General features: G+C 49.4%; 1 protein-coding gene across 3 annotated transcripts; it reads left to right on the plus strand.

Moving 5' to 3' along the window:
• Positions 1-11905: 11905 nt before the first annotated feature.
• LOC118228032 (nocturnin-like) lies at positions 11906-23840 on the plus strand. Of its 3 annotated transcripts, none has more exons than XM_035419226.1 (3): positions 11906-12026; positions 21338-21598; positions 21933-23840. In XM_035419226.1, exons 2-3 carry the CDS (start codon positions 21388-21390, stop codon positions 22775-22777), a joined length of 1056 nt encoding a protein of 351 aa, XP_035275117.1. In that variant the 5' UTR covers positions 11906-12026; positions 21338-21387; the 3' UTR covers positions 22778-23840. The 3 variants fall into 3 exon arrangements, with proteins under 3 accessions (XP_035275117.1, XP_035275115.1, XP_035275116.1); XM_035419224.1 differs by lacking the exon at positions 11906-12026 and adding an exon at positions 12033-12417; XM_035419225.1 differs by lacking the exon at positions 11906-12026 and adding an exon at positions 17755-18472.
• Positions 23841-25802: the final 1962 nt, after the last annotated feature.

The raw sequence follows: 25802 nt of genomic DNA on the forward strand, positions 1-25802 counted from the left end.
GAAGAAAAGGGAGTAAATCACCTGCTTGAGCACAGTGAGTGAAAGCACCCAAACAGCCGTCACCTAAATCGCCCCGCGGCGGTTCGGACTTCCGCGGTGTTTGGGGCCAACGTCCATCACCCAGCAGTCTGCTATCGTGCGCCAGCCTGACAGCGCGGAGGACAGGTCTCTGAGATAAAGGTGAACGCTGTTTACACTTCCCGGCACAAGCAGCTGGGATGGATTTAAAACGTATTAAAAATGCTGCGCCAGTGTTTTAAGAGTGTAAAAGAAAGAGTGGTGAACCTGCACATGTGCATCTTGGCATCAGATTATACACCGAACTTTGTTTTAAAAAGGCCTGGAACAGAAGGTATAAAAACTTCAGACTTTAAACATTTTGAGCGATGAGGTCAGAGGCTCGCCTTTAAAGGTGAGTAACAGAGGAGCCAAAGATGGAAAAACAGACCGGGAGACAGCACACAGGCCGCGCATTCTCCTATAATCTCGGCCGGGGACCGAATCTCTTCATTCACACCTATAAACGAGGCTTCCGGAAATCCTGGCAGCCGTGTTATCCGCCGACTTTACTTTTCATTTCACAAGAAAGGGAGGCTTTAGCCCGCGGCGCGGCTCGGCGCGGCGCACAGAGGAAGCCGCTCGCGCCTCCAGAAGGGGCCCCGTAAGCCGGGACACGGGCGCCAGAGCGCTGCGCGGATTTCGATCCGCCCCGCCCCGCCCGCGGGCCTTATCGGGGGCGTCCAGAGAGCGCCCTCCTTTCACGGAGGGAGCACAGCGCCCCGCGCCCCGCCCCGCATCATTTCCCCCGTATGAAAATTAATTTCACGGCGGCTTAGCGCCGGAGGGGGCAGCGGGACGGGGGCTGCGACGCGTCTCCCCAGATCCGTATCGAAACCCCGCCGCCCCCGTTTCTTATATTCTCACCAGCCCCCCCCCCCTTTTCTCCGGTGGACAGGCGGTGGCGAGCGTGTAGAGCGTGATGGGCATGGGGACGCGTAAAAGATGGAGGACAGGGCAGACACCTGCAGCAGGGTCGGTCCCTCCCTTGGGGATTCAAATAAACTCTAATAAATTTAGTTATCTAGATATTTTATGTGTTAAACTCATTGAAACTAGGATGAAACACATGCTGGCTTCTAGCTTTCGTTTATGATTCACTTACCAGACAGACACTCTCAGCTGAATTTGGACATTAAATACATATTACAGGAGCTATGCTCACAATAAGAAAACGGGTAAGAAACAGGAAGAACAAACAGAGCTTAAACTGCAAAGATGTGCTAAAACAATAAAAATCGCATACATAGCAAGTGTCTTCTAAGAGCAGCATGCTTACTTCCTTCAAATATGCAATGTACAGCCTGACCATTATCCACGAAGGCAACATAACCTTAACTCTCAGGGTTCACCTGGAGCTAAACAGAGTCCCATGGGAGCATTACGAAACCCGTCATCGTTTCCCTAACAACAGTCTTCTGCACGGCACTATTTCAGTTCATCTGAGAACCGAGAGGGCAGATCCTTTGGGCTAGGCATGCTGCAGGAAAGGACAGGCCCCAAAAATCAAGAAGAAAGCCCTTTCTGGGGAGCAACGCTTTGGAACATTCGGTCTGAATGCTCAAAGAGTGAGCGCTAATTTCAGTGTGCACATCCACCGCACGGCAAGTTAATGATTGTGACGGCTCAGAGGTCGCTCATAAAAAGCTGCAGGTACAGGGCTTTCCAGCGTGTTTACAGAAATGGGCCAAGGTCGCGGGAGAGGTCATCGTTTTGTTCTCCGGATTCCGTATCCACCCACGGTGTGAAAGACGGCACTTTCCCACCAGCCGGAATGCCTGGCAGGTAAAAGCAGGAGGAGTAACACGTCCAGCCCCCCAGAGCTGAGAGACATTATTCAGAACAAGCCACATCTCACTTCCTGCAAAGGCGCTGTTAGCTGCTGTTAGCTCGGGAGAACGGCTGCAGAGATTCTCTGGGTGTAAAAGTTTTATCGATTCACCATCACTGTCTGTCGTTGTTTGATGATAGGGATTCAAATGCCCTTTGAAACTAAAAAATGGACATAGTATCTCGCACCTTCGGCCTCATTCAGCTTTCACTGGCAAAGAGCATTCACTAGGTTCCGTTGTGTTTTCCTTAGAAATGGAGCCTCCAGCACGACCCACAATGCTTTGCGCCATTAGTAGCACAGGTATATAATATAAACTTGCAAGGCTGCCGTCGATCAACGCTTCCTGCCTACGATGCCCAGCGCTGAGGTTGTGATGAAGTGGCGTGCTGAAAAACATGCTACTCTTCCCAATCGTTACCATTACATTTTATTTCTCTAAAGCTTTTTTACATCGAGTTGGCATTTGAACCGCAGTACCGTGGATAATTATGCCGTCGGATTAGTATGTAACTAAGCAAAATAAACAAATTTTACAAAACGTCTGTGACAATGAATGCTATTCAATGGCTTTACCATATTCCAGGTAATGTATTCTGTAGGGCATGAATTATGTATGCGTATTTGTATAGCCTATCCATCTAAAAAATGTGCTAACTGAATACATATTTAATGCACTGAAATTACAATGATTTACAAGGGCTCTGACGCGCCGACGCTTATGTTTATGCCATGGAATATAAAGTACTGTAACTGCAAACTTGATCATCGCTTGGCCGCTTGAAAGAGGTCCCCGCTGAAGGGCATGGAAGGCTCTTATGGATGTGAGAAACACGAAAACTGCTGGCGCCAAAACATCGACCTTAAGATGCGCTTCTTTCACACGTACAGCTTCTTTCCGTATTCGCTGTTTTTACTTTTTGAAAGGTGAAAAAGTTTGCGCAGGTCACGTGTATTTTTTTATTTTTTATTTTTATTTTTTTACATATAAAATGTAATATAGTTACATTGTGATATCTCTTGGGCAATGTGCCTCCCCTTGCATCACCATATTTCAGCACGGATCAAAGCAAATGGCGAAAAGATGGGCATTGCGTTTGACACTTTTATGAGAGCTGACCCTCCGGTAATAACACCGCCACGCGCAGCGTATCTGGGGCCATGCGTGTCACTCGAAGCGACAATATAAGGCAAGACTCACTCAGTCCCATTTCAGAAGATCCAGGACCCCATACGTTTGCAATATCAGAAAATATGCCACACTTACTGTGAGAAACAAGCGAGAAAAGATACTTCATATAAAAAATAAATAAATCCCTGATGGATAGCTTTGAAAACAATATAACCAACAACTTAATCTGTAAAGGTATCAAAATGAGTGCGCTCTCAAGTGAGTGCCTTTGTAAAACAATTTTTTTTTTTTAAATCCTTAATTGTTTAATAAAAGAGACCCGAATGATCTCAAGGAGGATTATGATTTGAGTTCCTATCCTGATGAAAGATGAAATAATGGAGCTGATAATTACATAATTAGTTCCGTTGAGCTTTACTCATTTGGGAAGATTCGTGGGGATCTCTTTTTTCTTTATTGTTACGGATGTCAGGAATTTAAACAATGGCTGTCATTGGTTTATTTTTGTTTCTCTAGAGAAAGGGAAATCGTGCATCAATGGATTAAATTGGCCTTTCAATCATGTTATCTGCTTAAGTTTAAAAATTCTAAACATGTTACTCAGTGATCCTGAATTGACAAGTTAATAACCAATTTTAGAACTACGCCTGTGTGTGGCAGTCTGACTACTGTTTAAAAGATCGAGAATGCCACTCTTCATCTTATTGTTATCTTATTTTCCCAATAAAATATGATTTGTTCTTTGATTTACTGTAATTAAAGTGTTGTAGTCTGTATTTCCCGGTCACTTGTCTCCCCAGTACTGTCTCTGTGTCTGTGTTCCCTGAGCTGCTTCACTCCCCTGTACTTGTGTGATTTCACTATTCGGGTGGTTCCGGGTTTTCGTGGTTTCCCCCCTTCTTTCCAGTCTCGCTTTACTTTCTTCCTGCTGATTTCTAGTTTTACTAATTTCTACTAATCCCTACTAACTTATAGATTGTAAAGTACTAACCTCGCTAATATACTAACATGTGAATATTACTAATGGACTAACACACACTAGTTTTGGGTTTTTGATAGTTTAGATCACTATACTAATACATTAACCAGTCTCCCCTTTTCCATGCTGCGCTGTAGCTCCGCCCCTTTTCTTTCTAGCCTGCTCTAACGCTGAGTTCTGCAATTGCCTGCACCTGTCTCTTGCTCTAACTGCACCTCTCTCTCTCTGCACGTGTTTTACCTGCTAAACCCAGGCCGTCTGTTATCATTGTTGTCTATGTGATTCCAGTCCGCGTTTTGTCAGTCCCCTGTCATTTAATTAGTTATCCTAATGTTCTTCACCTGGATGTTGTTTGTTACTCCGCCCTCACTCACGTAACCCCTCCTTGATTGTTACCTTCCCCAGTGTATAAATGTCAGTCTTTTCCACCATGTCCCTGTCAGAACGTTGATCATATTCATTGTGCCGATTATTTGTAAGCCTTTGTTTATTGAGATTCTTGCGACACCCCTTTGCCCGACTTCGAGTTTGCCTGCCCCTTTTGGTTTTGTTTGATCTGGTTCGACCTTCGCTTTTCTTTGACTTCTCTTTTGCCTGCCCCTTTGTACCTTCGCTATTTCTGATCTCCTGGTTTTTGACTTTTTGCCTGTCTTTTTACTTTTCTTTTGGAAACTCGATTCTGTACCGCACTCTCTCTGATCACCTGGCTTCGAACTTCGCACTGATTAAAGACAACGTTTTTTGGATTTCCCTGGTCTGCGTGTGGGTCCTTACACAGAACATCACAGTACGTTCTGACCAGGATGGACCCAGCGGACCCTGCCCAGGTACAATTTGTACTTGGGCAGCAGGGAGCCATGTTGGGACGCCACCAGTCCCACTTGGAGTCGGTCTCTCACCAGCTGCAGACCCTAACCTCCTGCGTGGCGGAGCTGATATCTGCACTCCGGGCTTCCTCGCCTGGCTTCGCTCCCCAGCAACCTGCGGCTCCCGCTACGCCTGACATCCCACCTGTACGTGCTCGTGAGCCCGACCTTCCTCCTCCGGAGAAGTACGACGGAGAACCTGGTGGCTGCCGCCCATTCCTTACCCAGTGCCGGCTGATCTTCCAGCTACAGCCAGCTACCTTCCCCACTGAGCAGGCCCGAGTTGCCTACATCATCACGCAGCTCACCGGGCGAGCTAGGAAGTGGGGAACGGCTGCCTGGGAGGAGGGGCTTCCCTGCGTGCAGACCTCCACGCTGCTCGCAGAAGAGATGAAACGGGTCTTCGACCGCTCCAAGCACGGCCATGATGCGGCGCAAGAACTCCTGCGCATGCGCCAAGGGGGAATGACGGTGTCGGACTTCGCCATCGACTTTCGTACTCTGGCTACCGCCAGTGGCTGGGAGGAGAGATCTCAGTACGACACCTTCCTCAATGGCCTGTCTGAGAGCGTGAAGGACGAGCTGCTGACCCGGGACCTGCCCGAGGACCTAAACGATCTCATTGCCCTGGCTATCCGCGTGGATTCACGCATCCGAGAGCGCCAACGGGCTCGCAGTCAAGGGGTCTACAACCGAGCAGTCACTGAGAGGTCCAGAACCACTGCTGCACCTTCTACCAATCTCAAACCTCCTCCAGTCATGATGTCGGACCCGGAGCCGATGCAAGTCAACCGTGCTCGCCTGACCAAGGAGGAGAGGGATAGAAGAATGCACACCAGGTCATGCCTCTACTGTGGGAAACCAGGCCACTATGTCGCAGCCTGCCCGCTAAAAAGACAACGCCCGCTAGTGTGTCGAGAAGCACTAGTGGGTATGGTTCCAACCGAATCCTCCTCCAAACACCGGACTTGCCTGCCTGTCAACATTGAGTGGGATGGACGAACCAAGGGGACCACCGCCCTCATCGACTCCGGGGCCGAGGAGAACTTCCTGGACGCTGGGGCCGCCGAGAGATGGGGGATCCCCTTGGAGAAGATGTCATGCCCCCTAGTGGCCAACTCGCTCAATGGTCAAAGGTTGGCGAATATTACTCACACCAGCGTTCCTCTCAAGGTTCGGCTCTCCGGCAACCATCAAGAGGAGCTTCGGCTCCACATCATTGAATCTCCCCACTCACCCATCATTCTCGGGCATCCCTGGCTTGAGAAGCACAACCCCACCTTGGAGTGGAACTCGCACAAGATTTTGGGCTGGAGCCCATTCTGTTTAGCATCTTGTCTGCGAGAGGCCCATTCTTCTGTTCCTGAGTCACCTCCTCCCGAGAAGCCGACGGACCTGTCGGCGGTTCCTCCCGAGTACCTGGACCTTGAAGAGGTCTTCAGCAAGTCCCGAGCCACCTCTCTGCCTCCTCACCGCCCTTACGACTGCACCATTGACCTGAAGCCCGGCACCACTCCCACCAGAGGTCGATTGTTCTCTCTGTCTCGGCCGGAGACGGAAGCTATGAATAAATACCTCCAGGAGTCCTTGACTGCCGGCATCATCCGTCCTTCATCCTCACCAGCAGGGGCCGGATTCTTCTTTGTGGGGAAGAAGGATGGCTCACTCCGGCCTTGCGTCGACTACCGAGCCCTCAATGACATTACGATCAAGAACCGTTACCCACTCCCCCTCATGGCTTCCGCCTTTGAACTCCTGCAAGGAGCCACCATATTCACCAAGCTGGACCTGCGCAACGCCTATCACCTGGTGCGCATTCGAGAGGGCGATGAATGGAAGACAGCCTTCAACACTCCTACCGGACACTGGGAGTATTTGGTGATGCCCTTCGGGCTCACAAACGCACCAGCTATTTTCCAGACACTGGTGAATGATGTTCTGAGGGACTGGATAAATAAGTTTGTTTTTGTATACCTGGATGACATCCTGATCTTTTCCAAAACTAAGGAGGAACATATCATCCAGGTCCGCAAGGTGCTCCAGAGACTGTTGGAGAACCGCTTATTTGTCAAGGCGGAGAAATGTGAGTTTAGTTGCAACACCACTTCTTTCCTGGGATACATCATCTCCGCCGGCAGCATTCAGATGGACCCCCAGAAGATCCGGGCGGTTGTGGAATGGCCTCAGCCAGACTGTCGTCGGGAACTGCAACGTTTCCTGGGCTTCGCCAACTTTTACCGCCGTTTCATCCGTAATTACAGTTCTCTGGCAGCCCCACTCACCGCCCTCACATCCATTAAGACCCGATTCCAGTGGAACGCCCAGGCTGAAACAGCCTTCCGAGCCCTCAAAAACCACTTCACCTCTGCACCCATCCTTGTTCATCCTGACTCTGCGGCTCAGTTCATCGTAGAGGTTGATGCCTCCAACATTGGGGTGGGAGCCGTTCTCTCTCAGCGTTCCTCCAGGGACAATAAGATCCATCCCTGTGCCTACTTCTCTCACCGCCTGACACCCACAGAACAGAACTATGACATTGGGAACCGTGAGCTGTTGGCGGTGAGGATGGCTTTGGGAGAATGGCGCCATTGGCTTGAGGGCTCTCAAACACCTTTCCTGGTGTGGACTGATCATAAGAACCTGGAGTACCTTCACACAGCCAAACGCCTCAACTCTCGCCAGGCTCGATGGGCACTATTCTTCTCCAGATTTGACTTTACCCTTGCTTACCGCCCCGGGTCAAAGAATACCAAGCCTGACGCCCTCTCCCGCCGGTTTGAACCACCCACCAAAGATCCTTCACCTGACACCATCCTCCCGCGGAGCTGTTTCATCAATGCCATTCACTTGGACATCGAGGAGATGGTTCGTAAGGCCCAGGAGGATGAGGCTGGTCCAAGTAATTGCCCAGCGGATCGTCTCTACGTTCCTGCCCAAGTCCGCTCTCAAGTTCTCCTTTGGGGCCACGCTTCGCAACTCTCATGCCACCCGGGGGCCACCAGAACCAGGACATTTATTCAGAGACGTTTTTGGTGGCCCTCCATGAAACAAGAGATCTTGGACTTTGTGGCTGCCTGCTTGGTCTGTGCCCAGAACAAACCCTCTCACCACCCACCCTCAGGTCTGTTACAGCCCCTCCCCATCCCACACCGCCCCTGGTCTCACATAGCATTAGATTTCATCACAGGCTTACCCCCATCCAACACTTTCACCACTATCCTCACCATAGTTGATAGGTTCTCTAAAGCTGTTCACTTCGTTCCCCTCACCAAGCTTCCCTCTGCCAAAGAAACTGCCAACTTACTCATTCATCACGTTATTAGATTACACGGCATCCCCACTAATATAGTTTCCGATAGAGGCCCCCAGTTCACTGCACGTTTCTGGAAAGCTTTCTGCTCACTGTTGGGTTCCTCCATTAGCCTATCCTCAGGATTTCACCCCCAGACCAATGGCCAGACCGAGCGGGCCAATCAAGTGATCGAAACTGTCCTTAGATGCCTCTGCTCCAAGAACCCCACCTCATGGTCTTATCAACTACCCTGGGCAGAGTATGCCATTAACTCACACACCTCCGCTTCCAAACTTTCTCCGTTCGAGTGCTGCCTAGGGTACCAGCCGCCTCTATTCCCTAGTCAGGAGGAGGAGGTGGGGGTCCCCTCAGCTGAAGCCTTCATCCGGCGCTGCAGGAGAACATGGAAGACCGCTCGCCTCAACTTGCTTCGCGCCAGCGCCAGGATGAAGGTGACGGCCGATCGCCGCCGCTCTAAAGCCCCCTCCTACAGAGTTGGACAGCGTGTTTGGCTCACCACCAGAGACATTCCCCTACGTGTTGAGTCCCAGAAGTTAGCTCCTCGTTTTATTGGCCCCTTCCCTATTGTTAAAATCCTCAGCCCCACTGCTGTTATATTAAAGTTACCCTCCACCATGCGCAGAATTCACCCCACTTTTCATGTTTCCCGCTTAAAACCCGTTGTTACCCATCCCCTCTGCCCTGCCCCTGAGCCCCCCCCTCCCCCCCGACTCATTGATGGTGGTGATGCCTACACCGTGAACAAACTGTTGGATGTTCGTCGTCGGGGTCGCGGCCTTCAGTACCTGGTGGACTGGGAAGGCTACGGCCCCGAGGAAAGAAGCTGGATCCCCTCTCGCTTCATTTTGGATAAGCAGATGGTTAAGGACTTTCATGTCAAACACCCTGTACCACCGGTGAAAACGCCAAGAGGCGTTTCCTAGGGGGGGGGGTACTGTTGTAGTCTGTATTTCCCGGTCACTTGTCTCCCCAGTACTGTCTCTGTGTCTGTGTTCCCTGAGCTGCTTCACTCCCCTGTACTTGTGTGATTTCACTATTCGGGTGGTTCCGGGTTTTCGTGGTTTCCCCCCTTCTTTCCAGTCTCGCTTTACTTTCTTCCTGCTGATTTCTAGTTTTACTAATTTCTACTAATCCCTACTAACTTATAGATTGTAAAGTACTAACCTCGCTAATATACTAACATGTGAATATTACTAATGGACTAACACACACTAGTTTTGGGTTTTTGATAGTTTAGATCACTATACTAATACATTAACCAGTCTCCCCTTTTCCATGCTGCGCTGTAGCTCCGCCCCTTTTCTTTCTAGCCTGCTCTAACGCTGAGTTCTGCAATTGCCTGCACCTGTCTCTTGCTCTAACTGCACCTCTCTCTCTCTGCACGTGTTTTACCTGCTAAACCCAGGCCGTCTGTTATCATTGTTGTCTATGTGATTCCAGTCCGCGTTTTGTCAGTCCCCTGTCATTTAATTAGTTATCCTAATGTTCTTCACCTGGATGTTGTTTGTTACTCCGCCCTCACTCACGTAACCCCTCCTTGATTGTTACCTTCCCCAGTGTATAAATGTCAGTCTTTTCCACCATGTCCCTGTCAGAACGTTGATCATATTCATTGTGCCGATTATTTGTAAGCCTTTGTTTATTGAGATTCTTGCGACACCCCTTTGCCCGACTTCGAGTTTGCCTGCCCCTTTTGGTTTTGTTTGATCTGGTTCGACCTTCGCTTTTCTTTGACTTCTCTTTTGCCTGCCCCTTTGTACCTTCGCTATTTCTGATCTCCTGGTTTTTGACTTTTTGCCTGTCTTTTTACTTTTCTTTTGGAAACTCGATTCTGTACCGCACTCTCTCTGATCACCTGGCTTCGAACTTCGCACTGATTAAAGACAACGTTTTTTGGATTTCCCTGGTCTGCGTGTGGGTCCTTACACAGAACATCACATAAAGACAGTCTACACTTTAGTAATAAGATGCATTTGGACAAAAGCACGCTCCCACAGAAGCGCACAATTATTTTTTTCTTTCATTATTGGCTCAGATTCTAATGTTTTTGACATTTAAACACAGTTTCCCGGCAATGGCTTTTGTTTTCTTTGCGCACTGTTAAATACACATTGGATTGATCCTGTACAGAGATACAGTGTCTATGGCCCAATTCACCCAGTGCAAACATTCAAAACAGCAAGCAATTCACAAAACCGATGACCCAGCCGACTGGCCAACTGGGCTAACAGCTGCAAATAAGACCTCGCACTGGGCTCCCAAAAAATCAGCAGTCAGCCCCTGCACCAGCACTGTTTTCCATAGGATTAAAACCTGGAATTTAAACTAAAAATATACATAATAATTATTTGAAGGTGCAGAAGAATGTGAAATGTTTTAGGTAAGTTTAGTGTGGAAGTAGTGTTAGGGCACCTTTGCTGTCAGTTCACCTGAAATGGTTAAGACCCAAGAAACCAGGAGCAGAATAACATTGGAAGTGAACGAGTGTACGAGCTGAATAAGAGCAGAAGTGGAAGAGTGCACACGCAGGATAAGAGCACAAGTGGAAGAGTGTACAAGTGGAATTCGAGATCTTCTGAGACCTTTGGTATTATCATTTTACTGTGGGATATCTGGATAAGCTGTACACAGTATCCCTGAAAAATCTCCCTCGTGTTACAGCCTATGGCTCTGCACATGAGCGGTGCCTCATCAGAAGATGATGTGGAAAAGTGTACGTTCATAGGTGACAGGAATCAAAACAGTGATGGTTAAATGCGTATGCACTTGCATCCGGACCGGCAGATTTAGAGAATTTCTCCCCAGTGTAGGGTTTGAGAAAAAATTGAGGGGAAAGCCTCTGGGTGCTTATGGGACCTGATGGCAGCTGGCAGCTTTGAAAGGGGGTACAGGAGATCTGTAAAGGAGTCAGCTGCAAATGGAGGTATTTGAAGAATATTTCATGGAGGATAAAAATCACGAGCATCTAGCAACGCTAACTGGAGGCTTGGAAGTTGAAAGAAGACGCTCTTGCCCAGAAGAGTAAAAGTAAATTTGTTCAGAATTGTACTTATAAACTCTGATGCGTATGAACAGTACATTGTGAGATACATTTTCCATTTTCTAATTCCTTCTGTAATTTAGGCAATTCTCTCCATATAAAACAGGCCAAACTAAAGGAAAACATTAAACAGTACAGTTTTGTATATGTCAGTAAATACTTGTCTTTAGGTGTTTAAAAACCCCAAAGATCAGAGGTGGTATGCCATCTGCCATACACCATATGGCTGCTCTGCAAAATCAAAAATTTAGCAGATTGTAGTCTAGAAACGTTTCTCAAATAAAATATAGTACAAATTAACATGCATACGCTATTATTTAAATTCAGTGATTCACATCAATCTCACTGAACTATTTTCAACAGTTAAATATTTCCGTGTATGTCTATGTATGTAGTTCATAAACAGCATTTGTTCGAACGATTATATAATAATCCAAGGAATGTTCAAAACGTCATGTGGAAGGGGCGGGACTTTGAACTTCACCCCCCGAAATCAATGGACTTTTCGCCTCGTTTCAGCCCAGACCACTTCCCGTAGAAATACGGGGGACTGGCTGTGTCCACGCGTGCATACATTCTAGTCTACAGTATTATCGTTCAAACATTTTCGATCAAGAACAGTTCGCAGTTCACAGTCAACGTTTATACAAGAAGTGCAATTCCCCAAATAAACCACAAAATAGACGGTTATGTTTGTTGCATTGACACAACCACCCCTACTGTAATAGTTGTTGCGATCCTTTGTGTCACGTTGTAACTTAGTCAGATGTTTGCTAACGGGTTAACTAGGCTACGTAACAAAAATAAGGTAAGTTAACTGTCAAAGAACAAAATGCGTTCATGTTTTTCCGAAGAACTGGTCAATTATTGACCAAGCTGTTGTCAGTTTTGTATATAATAAAAACCAGAATGGGATAGCTACATTCTCACTCAACCCACTGTCCTTCAAATTGTAACGGAAACGGATGACGGGATGTATCAAAGTCCGGGCAGATTGTGCTCGGCCCTGCTACAAAGAGACATATCGGTGTTGCGTGTCTCTGTACCGCGCTCACCGGTTAAACGATCCGGGGGCGCAAAGAATCTCTCCCTTTCCGTGAAATCTCTGTTATGTCACCCGGCTTGTGTCGAGAGCCAGAATATCACACCAGTGGCATCGAAAGCAACAACGGCATCTGGTTCTGTAGGCTCCGGAAACGGTGAGTAGGAGGAATAGCCGTTTCTACGGTGCGTTCGAGGGACAGTAGGCCCTTTCTTTTGCCCTGCATGTGATACCAATGCATTGCGTGTAGGCTAGCTGTTTTGGTTTTTGTGTTGAATGCACTTGCTTTCAACTTTAAATGACAAAATGCCCAATAACGATTCTCGCGTCTAAATTTGAGGCAGACTTCCACGTTTCATGTGGTGTACAGGAAACGGAGCACGAAAAGTGAGCACGATGTCACCGTCCACGTTTCAAAAAGAGATTCTGTTTGTTTATTGAATTGTTTACTTCTGTCACCCTTATGTGTAGAAGGTGAGCAACATGCACGTGTTTATTTAACTTTAGTCTGTTTGCAAATACAGTCGGGCGAAGGCCTAGTCGGTTTGCCAACCTGTTGAGTCATTTTTACTGTTTGAACAAATGTTGCAATGGAAGTGGATTGCCGGGATTTTATAATATTTATTTACATAGCCCGGCACTGCTGCTTGATCATTCAGGCCTGCGTTTTAAATTCGTTTTATAGTTTCATTTGGACCACTTTCCAAAATGGGAGTTGTGGTGTTCGGTTGCATTAATCATAAATGGTAAAGCGTGTAGGAGTAGGCCTACTGCCGTGCAAAGGCAAAAAGCCGTAACTTAAATTTTGGTCGAAAATGTGTTATTGTCATTCTTGGAACATGAACAGTGTTGATCAATATAAAACAGATTTATTTACTTTTTTATTTTTAATACATCACAATCATTATAGGATCAAAATGCAATTGCGCTTGCATTCACGATCAAAATAGGAATGAAAGTGAAAGTAAATCGATTTTTAGGTAACAGCCATAGGTGTCATTTACACTGGGGACATGTCCCCACCACTTTCTGAAATGGCCGATTTTGTCCCCAAAAATGGCATATGTTGAAGACTGTTTAAAACATGTTTTTTTTTTTTTTTTCATCTCAGCTCTTATGTCCCTGGTAACAGCCTACCTGCCAGTCTCGTCCGAGTCTCCACTAGCATTACTTGTCACTCCGTCACTGTTAATGCTGGCATCAGCACCCTCTCTGCTCTGTTCCTCGCTGGGGATATTGATAAATTAAGCGAATTAACACCTCTTTAAAAACACGCAATGCAACCTATGTGTCATCATGTGATACACTAACGTTAGTTAGTAATCGCTGGTTTGTTATCAGCAGAGCATTATTTACATTTAGCTATCGATAGCTAACGTTAGCTAGCCATGTGATAAACAGGCTGAAGTCAACTGAATGCAGGACTGGAGGAAAGAGCGGGTTAAATTAGCTAGCTAACGGTAGCTTACTTCTTTCCACCAGTCCTGCATTCAGTTAGCCTGTTTATCGCCGACAGATGTTAACGTTACTTGAACGACATCCACAGCAACCTATTATTTCTTAGTATGAAAACTTTCTTTCAAACTATCTTTCAGTTGCTAGCTAACCGTAGCTAACTTTAGCCAGCTTGCTTACATAACGTTAGTATTCCCGCCTCCATTTGCTGAGCTCTGACTGGACTCTGAACTGCTCTGATCACCCTGCTCCTGCTGTGATGTTGGTTTGGTTATCCAGTTTGACAGTGATGTTCTCATCTTTCTTTCTGTATCCTGTCTTTTCATTTTTCTTTTTCGGTTTTGGGCGCCCGAAGGCTTCTTTCTCCCATCCATGATGGTAACGTTCGTTAACTATCGTTATTCTCCTAATATTTCTCCTCCTAGCCCTGTGGGTTGAAATGCAGTTTGGAAGTGTGTAGCCTAACGCTTATATTGATTGTATAATTCCTACATTCTTTACATAACCCAGGCCGTAAAAAGGCTTTGCCACGGTCAGATGATGTCACGAGATGGAAAGGCAGTTGAAATGTGATGTGTCACTAGGGGAGCAGTCGGGGATCTGTGACGGCCGGGGTTGTTTGTTTTCTTTTTTTTTATTCACGTGGATTTAGTGAAATTACAGCTAAAACAGCACTGGGGAAGGTAACTTTAATAGGCCTAATACAGTCCTATCCAAGCATTCTTTGTAAACAGCTAGAAGCCTTTATTCCCGCAGAACCACACTGAGAGCGTGGTGTTGATTCATGTTAGACTGTGTAAGACGATGAGAATTCTCTCTGGAATCCTTAATTCCGGTTTATGGAGAGCAGGTGGACCGCTCTTCATTGCACAAATGTGTTGACGGATTAAACGCTATCAGAAAGTAAACCTTAATTCATCTTTATCTGATTAATGAATCTGTTCCCCTCTTAAATTTTGGTCGGCAATTATTGCAAAGGGCCATAATCAGCTCACAAACTGTCTCAGTAAACACACAAGCACAAATTGATTTGAGGGACGCTGCTGGGGCGCGATTAGAAGCAGTGAGTAATCGCTGGGCGTCATGGAGCCCGGCTGTTGTGCGGTCTTTCTGGTGCCCAGCGGCTCCTTCCTCTCCGGACTACAGTGGACTGGTAAAGAGCTGGGGGCCAGAGGCTGGGGGGGACTGGTGGAGCGCTGGGGGCCAGAGTCTGGGGGGGACAGGGAAGCGCTGGGGGCCAGAGGCTGGGGGGGGACAGGGAAGCTAGCGCCGCGCAGAACAGCGCCGTATACACTATCGAATGCGCCGTCGTCACGCGGCATCTCGGTCAGACTGAGTCTGTCGTGCCGTACCTGTGCGTTTGGAGGACCGGTCCGGCAGCCCGCGTGACCCACGTGGACCGCCACTTCCCCCTGTTCCCATGGCGACGGCCAGCTTCTCGGGTTTCCGAGCGTCACTCCCAGCTGGCCCCACGCTCCGTTCTCACTTCTCTGGTTCCGAGACGCCGGGACGGACACGAGCGCCCGTCCGCGGATCAGATCTCCTCCCACCCAGTGACCTCTGACCCCACGGGTGGTCATCAGTGCTCACCTTTCAAAGGAAAGGGAAAGCCTGTGGAAAACATGTAGCTGTTTAGCACAACATGAATATTGCACAAGTACAACAGTCATCGAATGGCTAAATGCAGGTGCACCAAAATACAGGCGTCCGTCATCTGGACGATCTGGTGTTGAATCGCCAGAAAACGGTCTGTTGTGAAAGTGCACATGAAGACCCACGCGTAAACGCCATGGAAACCACAGACAGAAGGCTGGCATGACTCTTGCAGGACTTCAGCCCACAGAGCTTTATTTAAAGAGTGAGAGTACCTAAAACCAGACCCCGTGTGACCCCGCCCAGCTGCGGTCCAATCAACACTCTCCGTTCCTGATAGCGGAGGCCCGTGGGTGCAGCTGATGCATTGTGGGAGTGGAGGTCACCGCGTGTGGCTGCGTGAGCCTGTTTTAGGGTGGAGGGGACGGAGAGTTTTGCCGGTCAAGTCAAGTGGATTCAGCCTAGATTTCTAATCTGCATTTAACTGGTGAATCAAATTGGATTTGAATTTAAATTGAATTTAATTGTTTACCCAGGATGGAAATTCAAAATGACTAAGGAGGGCACAGTACTATCAGTGTAAAGTATGGCTAGTCTTACTTAATACTGATAAAGTGTCTTTTGTCCCCATTTTTGCAGTGGTTTGTAAAACCCATGGCCATGTGCCCTTTAAATGCCTAACTCAGGTATAATGATATAATAATCACACCGCATTTTGTGTAACTTGCTTCTAAGTGCTCGTGAAAAAGATTAAATATACTGTCCTCTATAACAACTCCACTAACTTAATAATTAGGTTTCATGGGTGCCCAGAGAAAGCCTAATTAAATGTGTACCAATTAGATGCTCCTCTAGATAGTGCAGCAGTATGACAGCATGTGGTGTAAGTCTTCTTTATGGCCCGGTCTGGCAGAGCTTCAGCACTTCTGTGTAAACGTAGCAGTATGTTAGGGTTTTATTCGGATGTGAACGGGCTGCACCATAACTCAGGGAAGACTGATGGCAGTCCAGCGCACTGCTCACACTGGCCACCAGGTGGTGCACTAGTTATAGAGCCACGGTGTCTCGTGGCATTAGAGCAGAACAGCTGTGTCTCTCTCTGAGCAGATGCCCTGGAGTTGGGTGTGTCAGGGTTGAGCAAACTTTGCATTTATGATCGTTCTGACGTGGACGGTGCAGAGGAAAGTTTCGACCACGTCTCATTCTGGTAAGGGGCACTGAAGTGTACATTCTTATGAAGGCCAAGCCTGCAGATTAACCTGTGCTGCCGCTCCTGCTGAATCAATATCGTGTGTTTGCAGTGTTGAAAGAACACCACGGTAGAACTGTAGAAGGAATTTGTGGTTTATGTTGAATGAAATCCTGTCTTTAATGCGTTTTTGTCCACACCCTGTGTGGTAAGTACACTTCAAATATTCCTTTAAAATTATCTATTTCCATGTTTTAGCTGAAACAGAACCACAGCAGTAGTGAAGACTGCAGACAGTGTGTTATATGACTGGGATTGTAAGGCACGCTGGACCAGGTTTTAGCAGTATGTCAGCTCCTGCAGTTACTGCTTTGCACTGTTTGTATTTTTCATTGGATCACCATAACATGCATGAACTCACAACACACTTCATATTTACACATACACATATTTACATTCATAACTCACGCTGGTTGCCCCGTTACATAACTCTGAGCTCAGCGGCAAGATATCGCTCCCCCCCTCACTGACCCCCCCCCTCCCCATCCCCCACCCCCATGTCGCTGTTCCAGCAACCTGCAAGCGTGTCCTTTGGAAAAACTGGCCTGTTCTGCTAACACGCTGCAGCGGTTTGTGAGCAAGCAGAAAACCTGTCTGAAGGTTAATCGGCATGGTAACCACCAATGACATCCAGATGGTGTAATCCTCTGCTTATTCTCTCCCAAACCCCACACACACACACACACCAGCACACCGCTGCCATTTCAACTTCTGCCAGTGTAGGATTTCTCCTGTCCTTTTGAGCTGACAGACTACTGAGGGACATGGTCCATGCAGCTAACTGCTAGCAGTGTGAAATGTAGGGAGTGGACCATCTTCTGTATTCCTCTGATCCAGGACCTTGGCTGTATTGTGGTTCCCGGGCGAGCGCGGGCCAGGTGGGTTGGGGTGGGGGGTGGGGGGTGGGGGGGGAGAACACCCCAAAAATCCCATCACATTACATTACAGGCATTTAGCAGACGCTCTTATCCAGAGCGACTTACACAACTTTTACATAGCATTTTTACATTGTATCCATTTATACAGCTGGATATATACTGAAGCAATTTCGGTTAAGTACCTTGCTCAAGGGTACAACGGCAGTGTCCTACCCGGGAATCGAACCTGCGACCTTTCGGTTACAAGCCCAGTTCCTTACCCACTGTGCTACACTCCGTCCTCTGTGTGGGACGTTGCCTGCTTTCACACATCCCACGTGTGAAAGCAGCGCTGCTCAGAGCAGAGGGAGCCAGCGAGCTCCTCCCATTTTCAGTGAGTCCGTCAGTCCGGTGACCCTCACTGGTCTGTGTGTTAAGAGCTGGTGCAAGAGGCCTTGTGTCCCAACGCTCTGACCCTGTTCAGGGGTGTTCAGCAGAAGTGGTTGGGGGTATTGTTCCTGTCCCAAGAGCGACACTTCCTGTACCCCCCTCCCTCTTGCGCAAGGTGCAGCTCGTGGAGACGTGCGTGTGATGCTGAACGAGCTCTCTTTGAAACAGGAAGAAGCAGCGGCTGCTTCCCTTCTAAAGAGCGATGATGAAACGCCTGACGGCACTGCAGAGCGGCGCAGAACACGCAGCGTAGCTTCGCTTTCACACACGCTCTGACAGACAAGCATCCTGGGAAACTGGAACGGTCCGCCCCAGGGTGTGGAAACGCACCCCGCGTGCGAGCTACGCACCACATCCTGCCCCGGTCACATGACTTCTGGCCCACAGGCGCACATCTGACGTCTTTTCTGTGTAATCCCATCTCTTGGCGTGACGTTCTAGGCGGGCTTGGGGGCGGTGGTCATGTGACAGAGGGACGGTAGCAGAGCTGGTCTCTAGAGGAACGCACTCGGTCTGTCCCAGACGGACTTGGGTACTCCTCTCTGCATATCCTGCACACGCACGCACGCACGCGCACACACACCACAGCTGGAAGATGGAAGTCATTGGTGAGCTGATTGTCATTTTTCCTTTTTTTGATTACAGCTTTGTGTGTGGGGAGTCTTATCGTAATTTCCTTTATTTTTTGTTGTAATACAACATTGTAAACAGTTTACAGCTACTAGCATCAAGCTAGCTGTGAACAGACAGTACAGCATAGAAGATGTATTGAAAGGTGGTCGAAATATTATATAAGGGATGAACAGAACCATTTGTTCTGATAAAATGAATACTTTTAGCAAATGAAATGGTTCAGCGCTTCGGTAAATTTGCGTCATCGTCCAGGGACTGCAGAAAGAACGCCGTGCTGTTCGCTATTCTACGGCGCGCCGTTCGCTAATGACGCTCTGCGGCGGCTAAGCGCCTGGATCTGACGGGCGGCCTCGGCCCGCGGACCAATCAGCACTCGTTCGATTCAGATCAGCGGGAAGTGACACGCGGGAGTCTCGCGGCTCGGGCGTCGTCGCGGCGACGCGCTGTCGCCACGGCGCCCAGGAGACTCCTGGCTGCTGGGGGGACGGGGCTCTGCTCACAGAGCCAGCAAATGGGCCTAATTGGTCCGTTCTGAAGACGTCATGGAAACGGTGCCCTTGAGACTGTAGTGACTGTGTAGGGGGTGAATTTAAGTTTGGTGACCAGAGACCGTTCAGCTAGATTCACCTGCCTGCGTGCATCACAGTTCAGTCTGTCTGCAGGAGGACATTCCATGACTGACAGGGGCCCTCAAAAAGCATTAGAACAGAATTATCTGGGGTGGCGGGGCCCAATGTGAGATCTTTTCATGGGGCCCAAAATCCCCTTGTGGCACCCCTAGTAATGCTTTTAATAAGTAAAATATATAATAACGGTAATTTAGAAATTATATCTGAACAATTCCTACAAAGTAGTCTTTAAAAAAAATTATAGGAAGAAAAATCCTACTGGCTTCAAGTCAAGCAAAAATGAACTGCCTCTTAATGTTAGTTTTTTGAAGAACTTGTACTAGATGCCTGGATGATTCATAATAGCTGACTGTTCTTTCCAAGGGAACCTCTCCAAATAGAAACCACGTTATGTTGTATATCACTTCTGCTTAAAAAATGGTTTAAAGCCAAAAATATATTGTATCATTTACGTTACGCTCTTCAATAGCGTGTTTTCCGATCTTTACAGCAGGGATAAAGCACAACTTAGACAAATGGTTTTTTCTTTTGTTGTTTTTTTTTAACCATTTTATTTTTTAATTGTATTGATTTTTGAAAAGTGACACCACCGCAAACCCAGGTCACTGGCGTTCTCCGGAAGCTGCAGTAGGGCTAACAAACGGTGGCGTGTTTCGCAAACGAACGAGTTTCCGTTAGCTCTGGGTCTCGCCTCCTGGGGTTTTGCCAGAGGACCTTTCCAGATTTGTTCTCGGTCACGTCGTCCCGGAGACGTGGCAACAGCACGGCCCAAATCGGTTCTGAAGGCTTCTGACAGAACCAGGCGGACGCTTCCGTCTGGAGGTGACACGTTAGCGTAGCCGCTACTCGCTCAGCGCGGGCTCAGCCGTACGCGGGTGATTTGGGGGGGGTGGGGGGGGGCGACGCCGCGCTGTCAGGGGAACTCAGCCCCTCTGGGACGCGCCGCGGAGCGGCAGGAAGCTCGGCGGACTCTGGCTCCGCACGCCGCGGCTGTCTGGGAGAACGATGGGGCCAGAAACGGGGGCCGGCGCCGAGCCTCCTGCTCTGGGACTAACGGGGGCCGGCGCCGAGCCTCCTGCTCAGAGGCAGAGGGATCTGGGACTAACGGGGGCCGGCTATCAGGTTAGCCACGCGAAGGCCCGCGACCTTCCCCGTCTCCGTCAGGGTCGTCTCCTCAGCGGGCACTAGAGAGGAAACTGCACTTCTCAGAACAGCGATTTTCCCGTGACCCATAGTTTTTCTGTTCTCCGATTGGCCAAGGCGATGGGTCACATTGAGCGGGGTCGTTCTGTCCCTTTTGTCCGGTGTAACGGCTGCCTCTGTAAGTCTTCGCTAGTTACTCGAAGTTGGCTGACGTGACTGCGGTCCTGCGTGCTGTACTCTTTGTGGCGTGTCACTAATGACAAAATTCTACAACTTTTTGTCGAAGTCTGTCCACTTCCGTCCCCGTCCAGCAGATGGCGCAGTGCTGTAGTAGCAGTGAGAGCAGCAGGCTGCAGTAAATCTATCGCATCGGTACACGTACCAGCCGACCTGCAGAGGCTTCGGCTTTACCTCCTCGTCTGCTGTGGTCAGAACGTCTAGCTCTGCCCCCGGAGAGATTATGGGGGTTTACCGTACCGTGCTGGGCCCGTGGGCTCAGCGGGGCCCGTCCTGGGGGGGTCACGAGGGGATCGGTCCCTCGCTGGGTAATCGGGCTCTGCCACACGGGGGATTTGGCGGGATTTGGCGGGATTCAGTGCGCTGCAGAAACCGTTCAAACAGCAACATAAGAGCCACGGACTCAGGAAAGGAAACGTATTCCCATTTCACATGAACACTGCTTACCCTGACTGATGTTGTGGACAGTTCATGCAGCTGAGCCCTTCATTTTGAGACTCAAGATACTTCTTTTCCAGATTTACTCACCCATTTCACAATGCTGCTGAGGTCCAGCCACACTTCCAGAGGATGGCTCTGAAAGTGTTTGTGTTCACCGATGTGTCGGTTCGGTTTACTTCTAATGAAAGCAATCCGGTTAATCCTACAGGAAGCTCAGAGCTAAAAAAGAGGAAGAGATTTAATTAGACTAACTCTCTCTCTCTCTCTTTCTCTGTGTCCGTGTGCGCGTCTGTTTGTGTGTGTGTGTGCGTCCGTCCCTGTGTGCGCGCGCATGTCTGTGTGTGTGTCTGTTTCTGTCTGTGTGTCTGTCCCCGTGTGTGCGTGTGCCAGTTTGTCCCAGGGGCAGCAACTCCAGCAGGTTGTATAGCGCCCTGGCCCAGATGCTGAGCAGCGGTCCCATGGCGCAGGCGGAGCCCGGCCAGGAGGGGGCGCTGGACCTGGAGCCCTGCGCCCCGGAGGAGCTGCAGAGGGAGTGCGAGGAGGTGCTGCGGAACCGGCCGCCGCGAATCCAGCGCAGCTTCGTCTCCCCCGGAGGCCCCGCCCACCAGCCCCACCCCGTCCGGCTCATGCAATGGAACATCCTCGCCCAAGGTAGGCCCGTCGAGCTGCCCTGGGGCGGATGCCCGGGGGGGTACACTGGGCTCCCCAGATCTGGTCCCGGACAGCCACAGGGTCCGCTGGGGTCCCGAAAACTGGCACAAGCAGCACGGCTGTCCTGGACCAGGGGTGGCATGGCGACCAATGAATCATGTTTCTGACGCAGGTCCACTGCAGGTGGTCAACAGGACCGCCCTGCGATGCCTTATCTAAAGCTAGAAGAGCTACTGAAACGCAGAGTCGTTCTGTTAATGTGAAAGTGCGGTTCTGATGTGGTTCTGGTTCTGGACCGCTCGGTTCACGGCTGCTCCTCCTGCTGTGTCCCCAGCTCTGGGCGAGGGGAGGGACAGTTTCGTGCGCTGTCCTCTGGAGGCTCTGAAGTGGGCCGAGCGGAAGTACCTGATCCTGGAGGAGATCCTGCGCTACCGCCCGGACGTGCTGTGCCTGCAGGAGGTGGACCACTACCACGACACCTTCCAGCCCATGCTGGGCAGCCTGGGCTACCACGGCACCTTCTGCCCCAAGCCCAGCTCCCCCTGCCTGGGCGTGGAGCACAACAACGGGCCGGACGGCTGCGCCCTGTTCTTCCGCCGCGAGCGCTTCCTGCTGGAGGACAGCGCCAGCATGCGGCTGGCCGCCACCATGTTCAAGTCCAACCAGGTGGCGGTGGTCCAGACGCTGCGTTGCCGGGCGACGGGGCGCTCGCTGTGCGTGGCGGTCACGCACCTGAAGGCGCTGAGCGGCTGGGAGCACCTCCGCGCGGCCCAGGGCTCCGACCTGCTGCAGTACCTGCAGGCGGCCAGCGAGGGGCGCCCCGGCCTGCCGCTGCTGGTGGGCGGCGACCTAAACGCCGAGCCGGACGAGGAGGTGTACCAGCGCTTCGCCGCCTCGGGCCTGGGGCTGGACAGCGCCTACAAGCAGCTGTCGCCCGACGGGCTGGCGGAGCCGCCCTACACCACCTGGAAGATCCGCCCGTCGGGCGAGAGCTGCCACACGCTGGACTATGTGTGGTACTCGCGGCGCGGCCTGCGCGTCCACGCCCTGCTGGAGCTGCCCACCGCCGAGCAGATCGGCCCCGACCGCCTGCCCTCCTACAGCTACCCCTCCGACCACCTGTCCCTCGTCTGCGACTTCAGCTTCCTGGACCCGCCCCAGGGGCCCGACCAGGGCTAGCATCGCACAGGGGCCACGCTGGGGACCGTGGGGCCACACTGAGGGCTGTGCAGGGGCCCAATGGGGGACTGTGCTACAGGGGCCCCACTGCAAACTCCGAGGCCACAGTCAGACCGTTAAGCCGCTCGCTTTTTCACGGCAAATATAATTCAGACAGAAAGAGCGGCTTTCTCTGGGTGGGGTGTGGATGTCGCTGAGCTTGAGAAACTCTCCGGTCTGCATGGACTGGTGCGTTCCAGCTTTAGGTGTCCCATCTCATCTCACTGTGCACACAGTGCACATTAACAGCTCCCGAGAGCAGCTTCATCGTGGCTTCATTGGGCCCAGTCCTGCCATTAAACTGGTACATCCCAGTGGCTCAGGGCAACGGGTCTGTGCTCTCCCGTTATCTGTGCTCTCTATCTGCTTCCCCTTAAAGTAAAAAATCCACTCCATCGCAGGAAGCAGGAAGCCCGTGTGGAGCGCACAGCTGTCCGTTATACACGTCTAGTCCGTTTAACTCAAAATGTGAAGTGCAAACTGACCAACACTGTGAATCAGTTTTATTATGCAGACCTTGGAACCATACTGGGGTTATTATCTGGCAAAGGTGCAAGGTACATTAGCCTTCAAGCGATGGGGGTGGGGAGGAGTGTTGTTTCCAGGAGGTGAGCTCAATATGTGAAGTATTTGCTGGGGCTGATGGGAATTGAAGTCCAGGGGGTGTAACAAGGATAAGAGACATTAACCACAAAATATCAAATATGTTTGGATAATATATAGCGTACATGGCCTCACACAGCTATGGAATTTCATCACCAGTGTACATGGGTGTGGGTTTTGAGCCTACAAACCGCACTGCCAGTGCTCTTTCAGTTCACACTAGGATATGAGTTATACCTACCTCAGTGCTGTACAAGTTATTTCCTTTTAGTGTTATTGAAAGAGGACTGTAAATCAAACACCTTTTTATGCAACCTAATGTATCTACCTTTTTATGTGTGTAATTAAACATTTCATTTCTCCCGCCTGGTTTTTTTAACCTCACCCAGATTTTAACGAAATAAACACCAGTATTTTCTGACTTGTTTTCGCCCTTTGTTTAACACCGTTGGGCAAGGAGTGCCGTGTCCATTTGAGGTTCGCCTGCAAAGATTTGGCCTTAATTACTTAATTAGCCCTAACATTTAGGCCATAAATGTTAAGGCTAATTATGGATAGCTACATTTCAACTAGCTCAATAAGCGCATGAATGACAACTGAAGATTGTTCCCATGTCCCTTTGTGAAAAGTTCTACTGTGCTCCAGTCTTCCCCTGAACCAGTGTTTGTGTATATAGCCAATTAGCTCATTTAGCCAGGGTAACTGGTGGAAATGAAGACCTGCACACACACGCACGCGCGCACACACACACACGCCCTAGCACCATTCCTAACACAGCCCTTCGTCCCACAGGAGTACCGGTGCGATATTACAGAGCGCAGAATCACTGGACGCTTACAGAAGGGTTGCAGGTTCTCAGCGCTGAGGGGCACAGCCGTTTCCGTACGGTGAGCTGGCGCAGCGGTTCGTACCCTCCTCACCGGAGCTCGTCGGTGCGGTCCTCCGGACCTCGTGTGGGAGTCGCCGGTGTTGACAGCGCCCGGTTCACCCAGAGGCAACGGGGTAAACCTGAGAGGGGAATTCACAACACGGGCGGCGAGAGCGCCAACTTCCTGATTAAATCTGTCCCAAAATAGGAACGCATTCCCTGTGGCTTGGCTCACATAGTCCCAGACTGAAGGCCCCATAAATGACCCCCCCTCCCTTCCCCCCGCCATAATTGTGCCCCCCCAGCCCCACCACCACCACCACCTCCTCAGCAATGATTCCCACTCACCGTATCTCTCCAGCAGCCAGTGCACGCTGCAGTGCAGAGGCTGTTCACTCATAAATGAAGACACGTTTGAAATCAACACCTTACATAATGGATCACAGCCAAACCAGAAAGAACTACTAGAGCTGTTTCTGGATTCCATGCCAACTTCTATTCTTAATTATTTAATATGTCCAATCTTTTATTTACCACACTGTAGCAAATAACCTGATGAGCTTGTTAGAAGACTACAGGAGATGTTTATTTACTGCTGCCAAGACTACACCCGCATTGGTGTACACAGAATAAACGGCTCTATTTAGTCATTTAAATTGCTGTCATATTAACGATTCATAAACCAACACAAGGTTTATCCGAAAGAATAAAACGTGTAATTCATGAAGTGTGGAGATAAACCATGTAACTTAACATTTTTTCTTCATTTTTCTGATGACTCCGCAGGACACTCCAACTGAATTTATTTCTGCTTCATTTCACGCTGTCCAGATCACTTAAGAGTCTGTCTTTGTTTAAAATGCCATCCCATAATCCCGACTCCATACAGCACAGGTAACACCAGTCTGCTACAGACTCACTTTGGTCACACGCTCTATTGTTTGTGCAACACTGCCCCCTGGTGGAGACACATCTGAATTCTTACTTTTCAGCCCCAGTTAAAACGTGTGGATTTGATGGGCAGCGGTTCACATAGAAAGCTGAATTTAACGTAGGGGAAATAATCCCGTCTCCACTGCGCACGGCATTCTGGGCCTGGAAAGAAGACTCGTGCGGTAAAGACAGCCACCGACAGTTCAACAACAACAATCACGAGACAGAGCTGTTTTAGGTCTTTTTATATTTCAGTAAAATCTACTCGAATACACTTTGAACCAAGAGTACAACAAAATAGAATATACTTCAAATGTTGAATATACAAACTAGTTCAGTCCGAACACAAAAGTCATTGTCTCTCCCTCTCTCTCCCTCAACTAAAAAAATAAAATAAGGAAAATATGAAAGTGAAGAGCTACAACAGCTGCTAGAATTCATGCCGAGTGAGGCTTGAGAAAGCCTGACTGCTGGGTCAAACTGCTGGGTCAAACAGAAATGTCCCGACTGCTGGGTAAAACTGCTGGGTCAAACAGAAATGTCCCGACTGCTGGGTAAAACTGCTGGGCCAAACAGTAATGT

Source organism: Anguilla anguilla, chromosome 5 (assembly GCF_013347855.1).
Source record: "Anguilla anguilla isolate fAngAng1 chromosome 5, fAngAng1.pri, whole genome shotgun sequence".
In the NCBI taxonomy this organism is placed as follows: domain Eukaryota; kingdom Metazoa; phylum Chordata; class Actinopteri; order Anguilliformes; family Anguillidae; genus Anguilla; species Anguilla anguilla.

Coding starts and splice junctions, on each gene's coding strand:
- LOC118228032 (XM_035419224.1), top strand. CDS start 12,192: ATGTATCAAAGTCCGGGCAGATTGTGCTCGGCCCTGCTACAAAGAGAC. Junction 12,418..21,337: donor TTCTGTAGGCTCCGGAAACG/GTGAGTAGGAGG, acceptor TGCGTGTGCCAG/TTTGTCCCAGGGGCAGCAAC. Junction 21,599..21,932: donor ATGGAACATCCTCGCCCAAG/GTAGGCCCGTCG, acceptor CTGTGTCCCCAG/CTCTGGGCGAGGGGAGGGAC.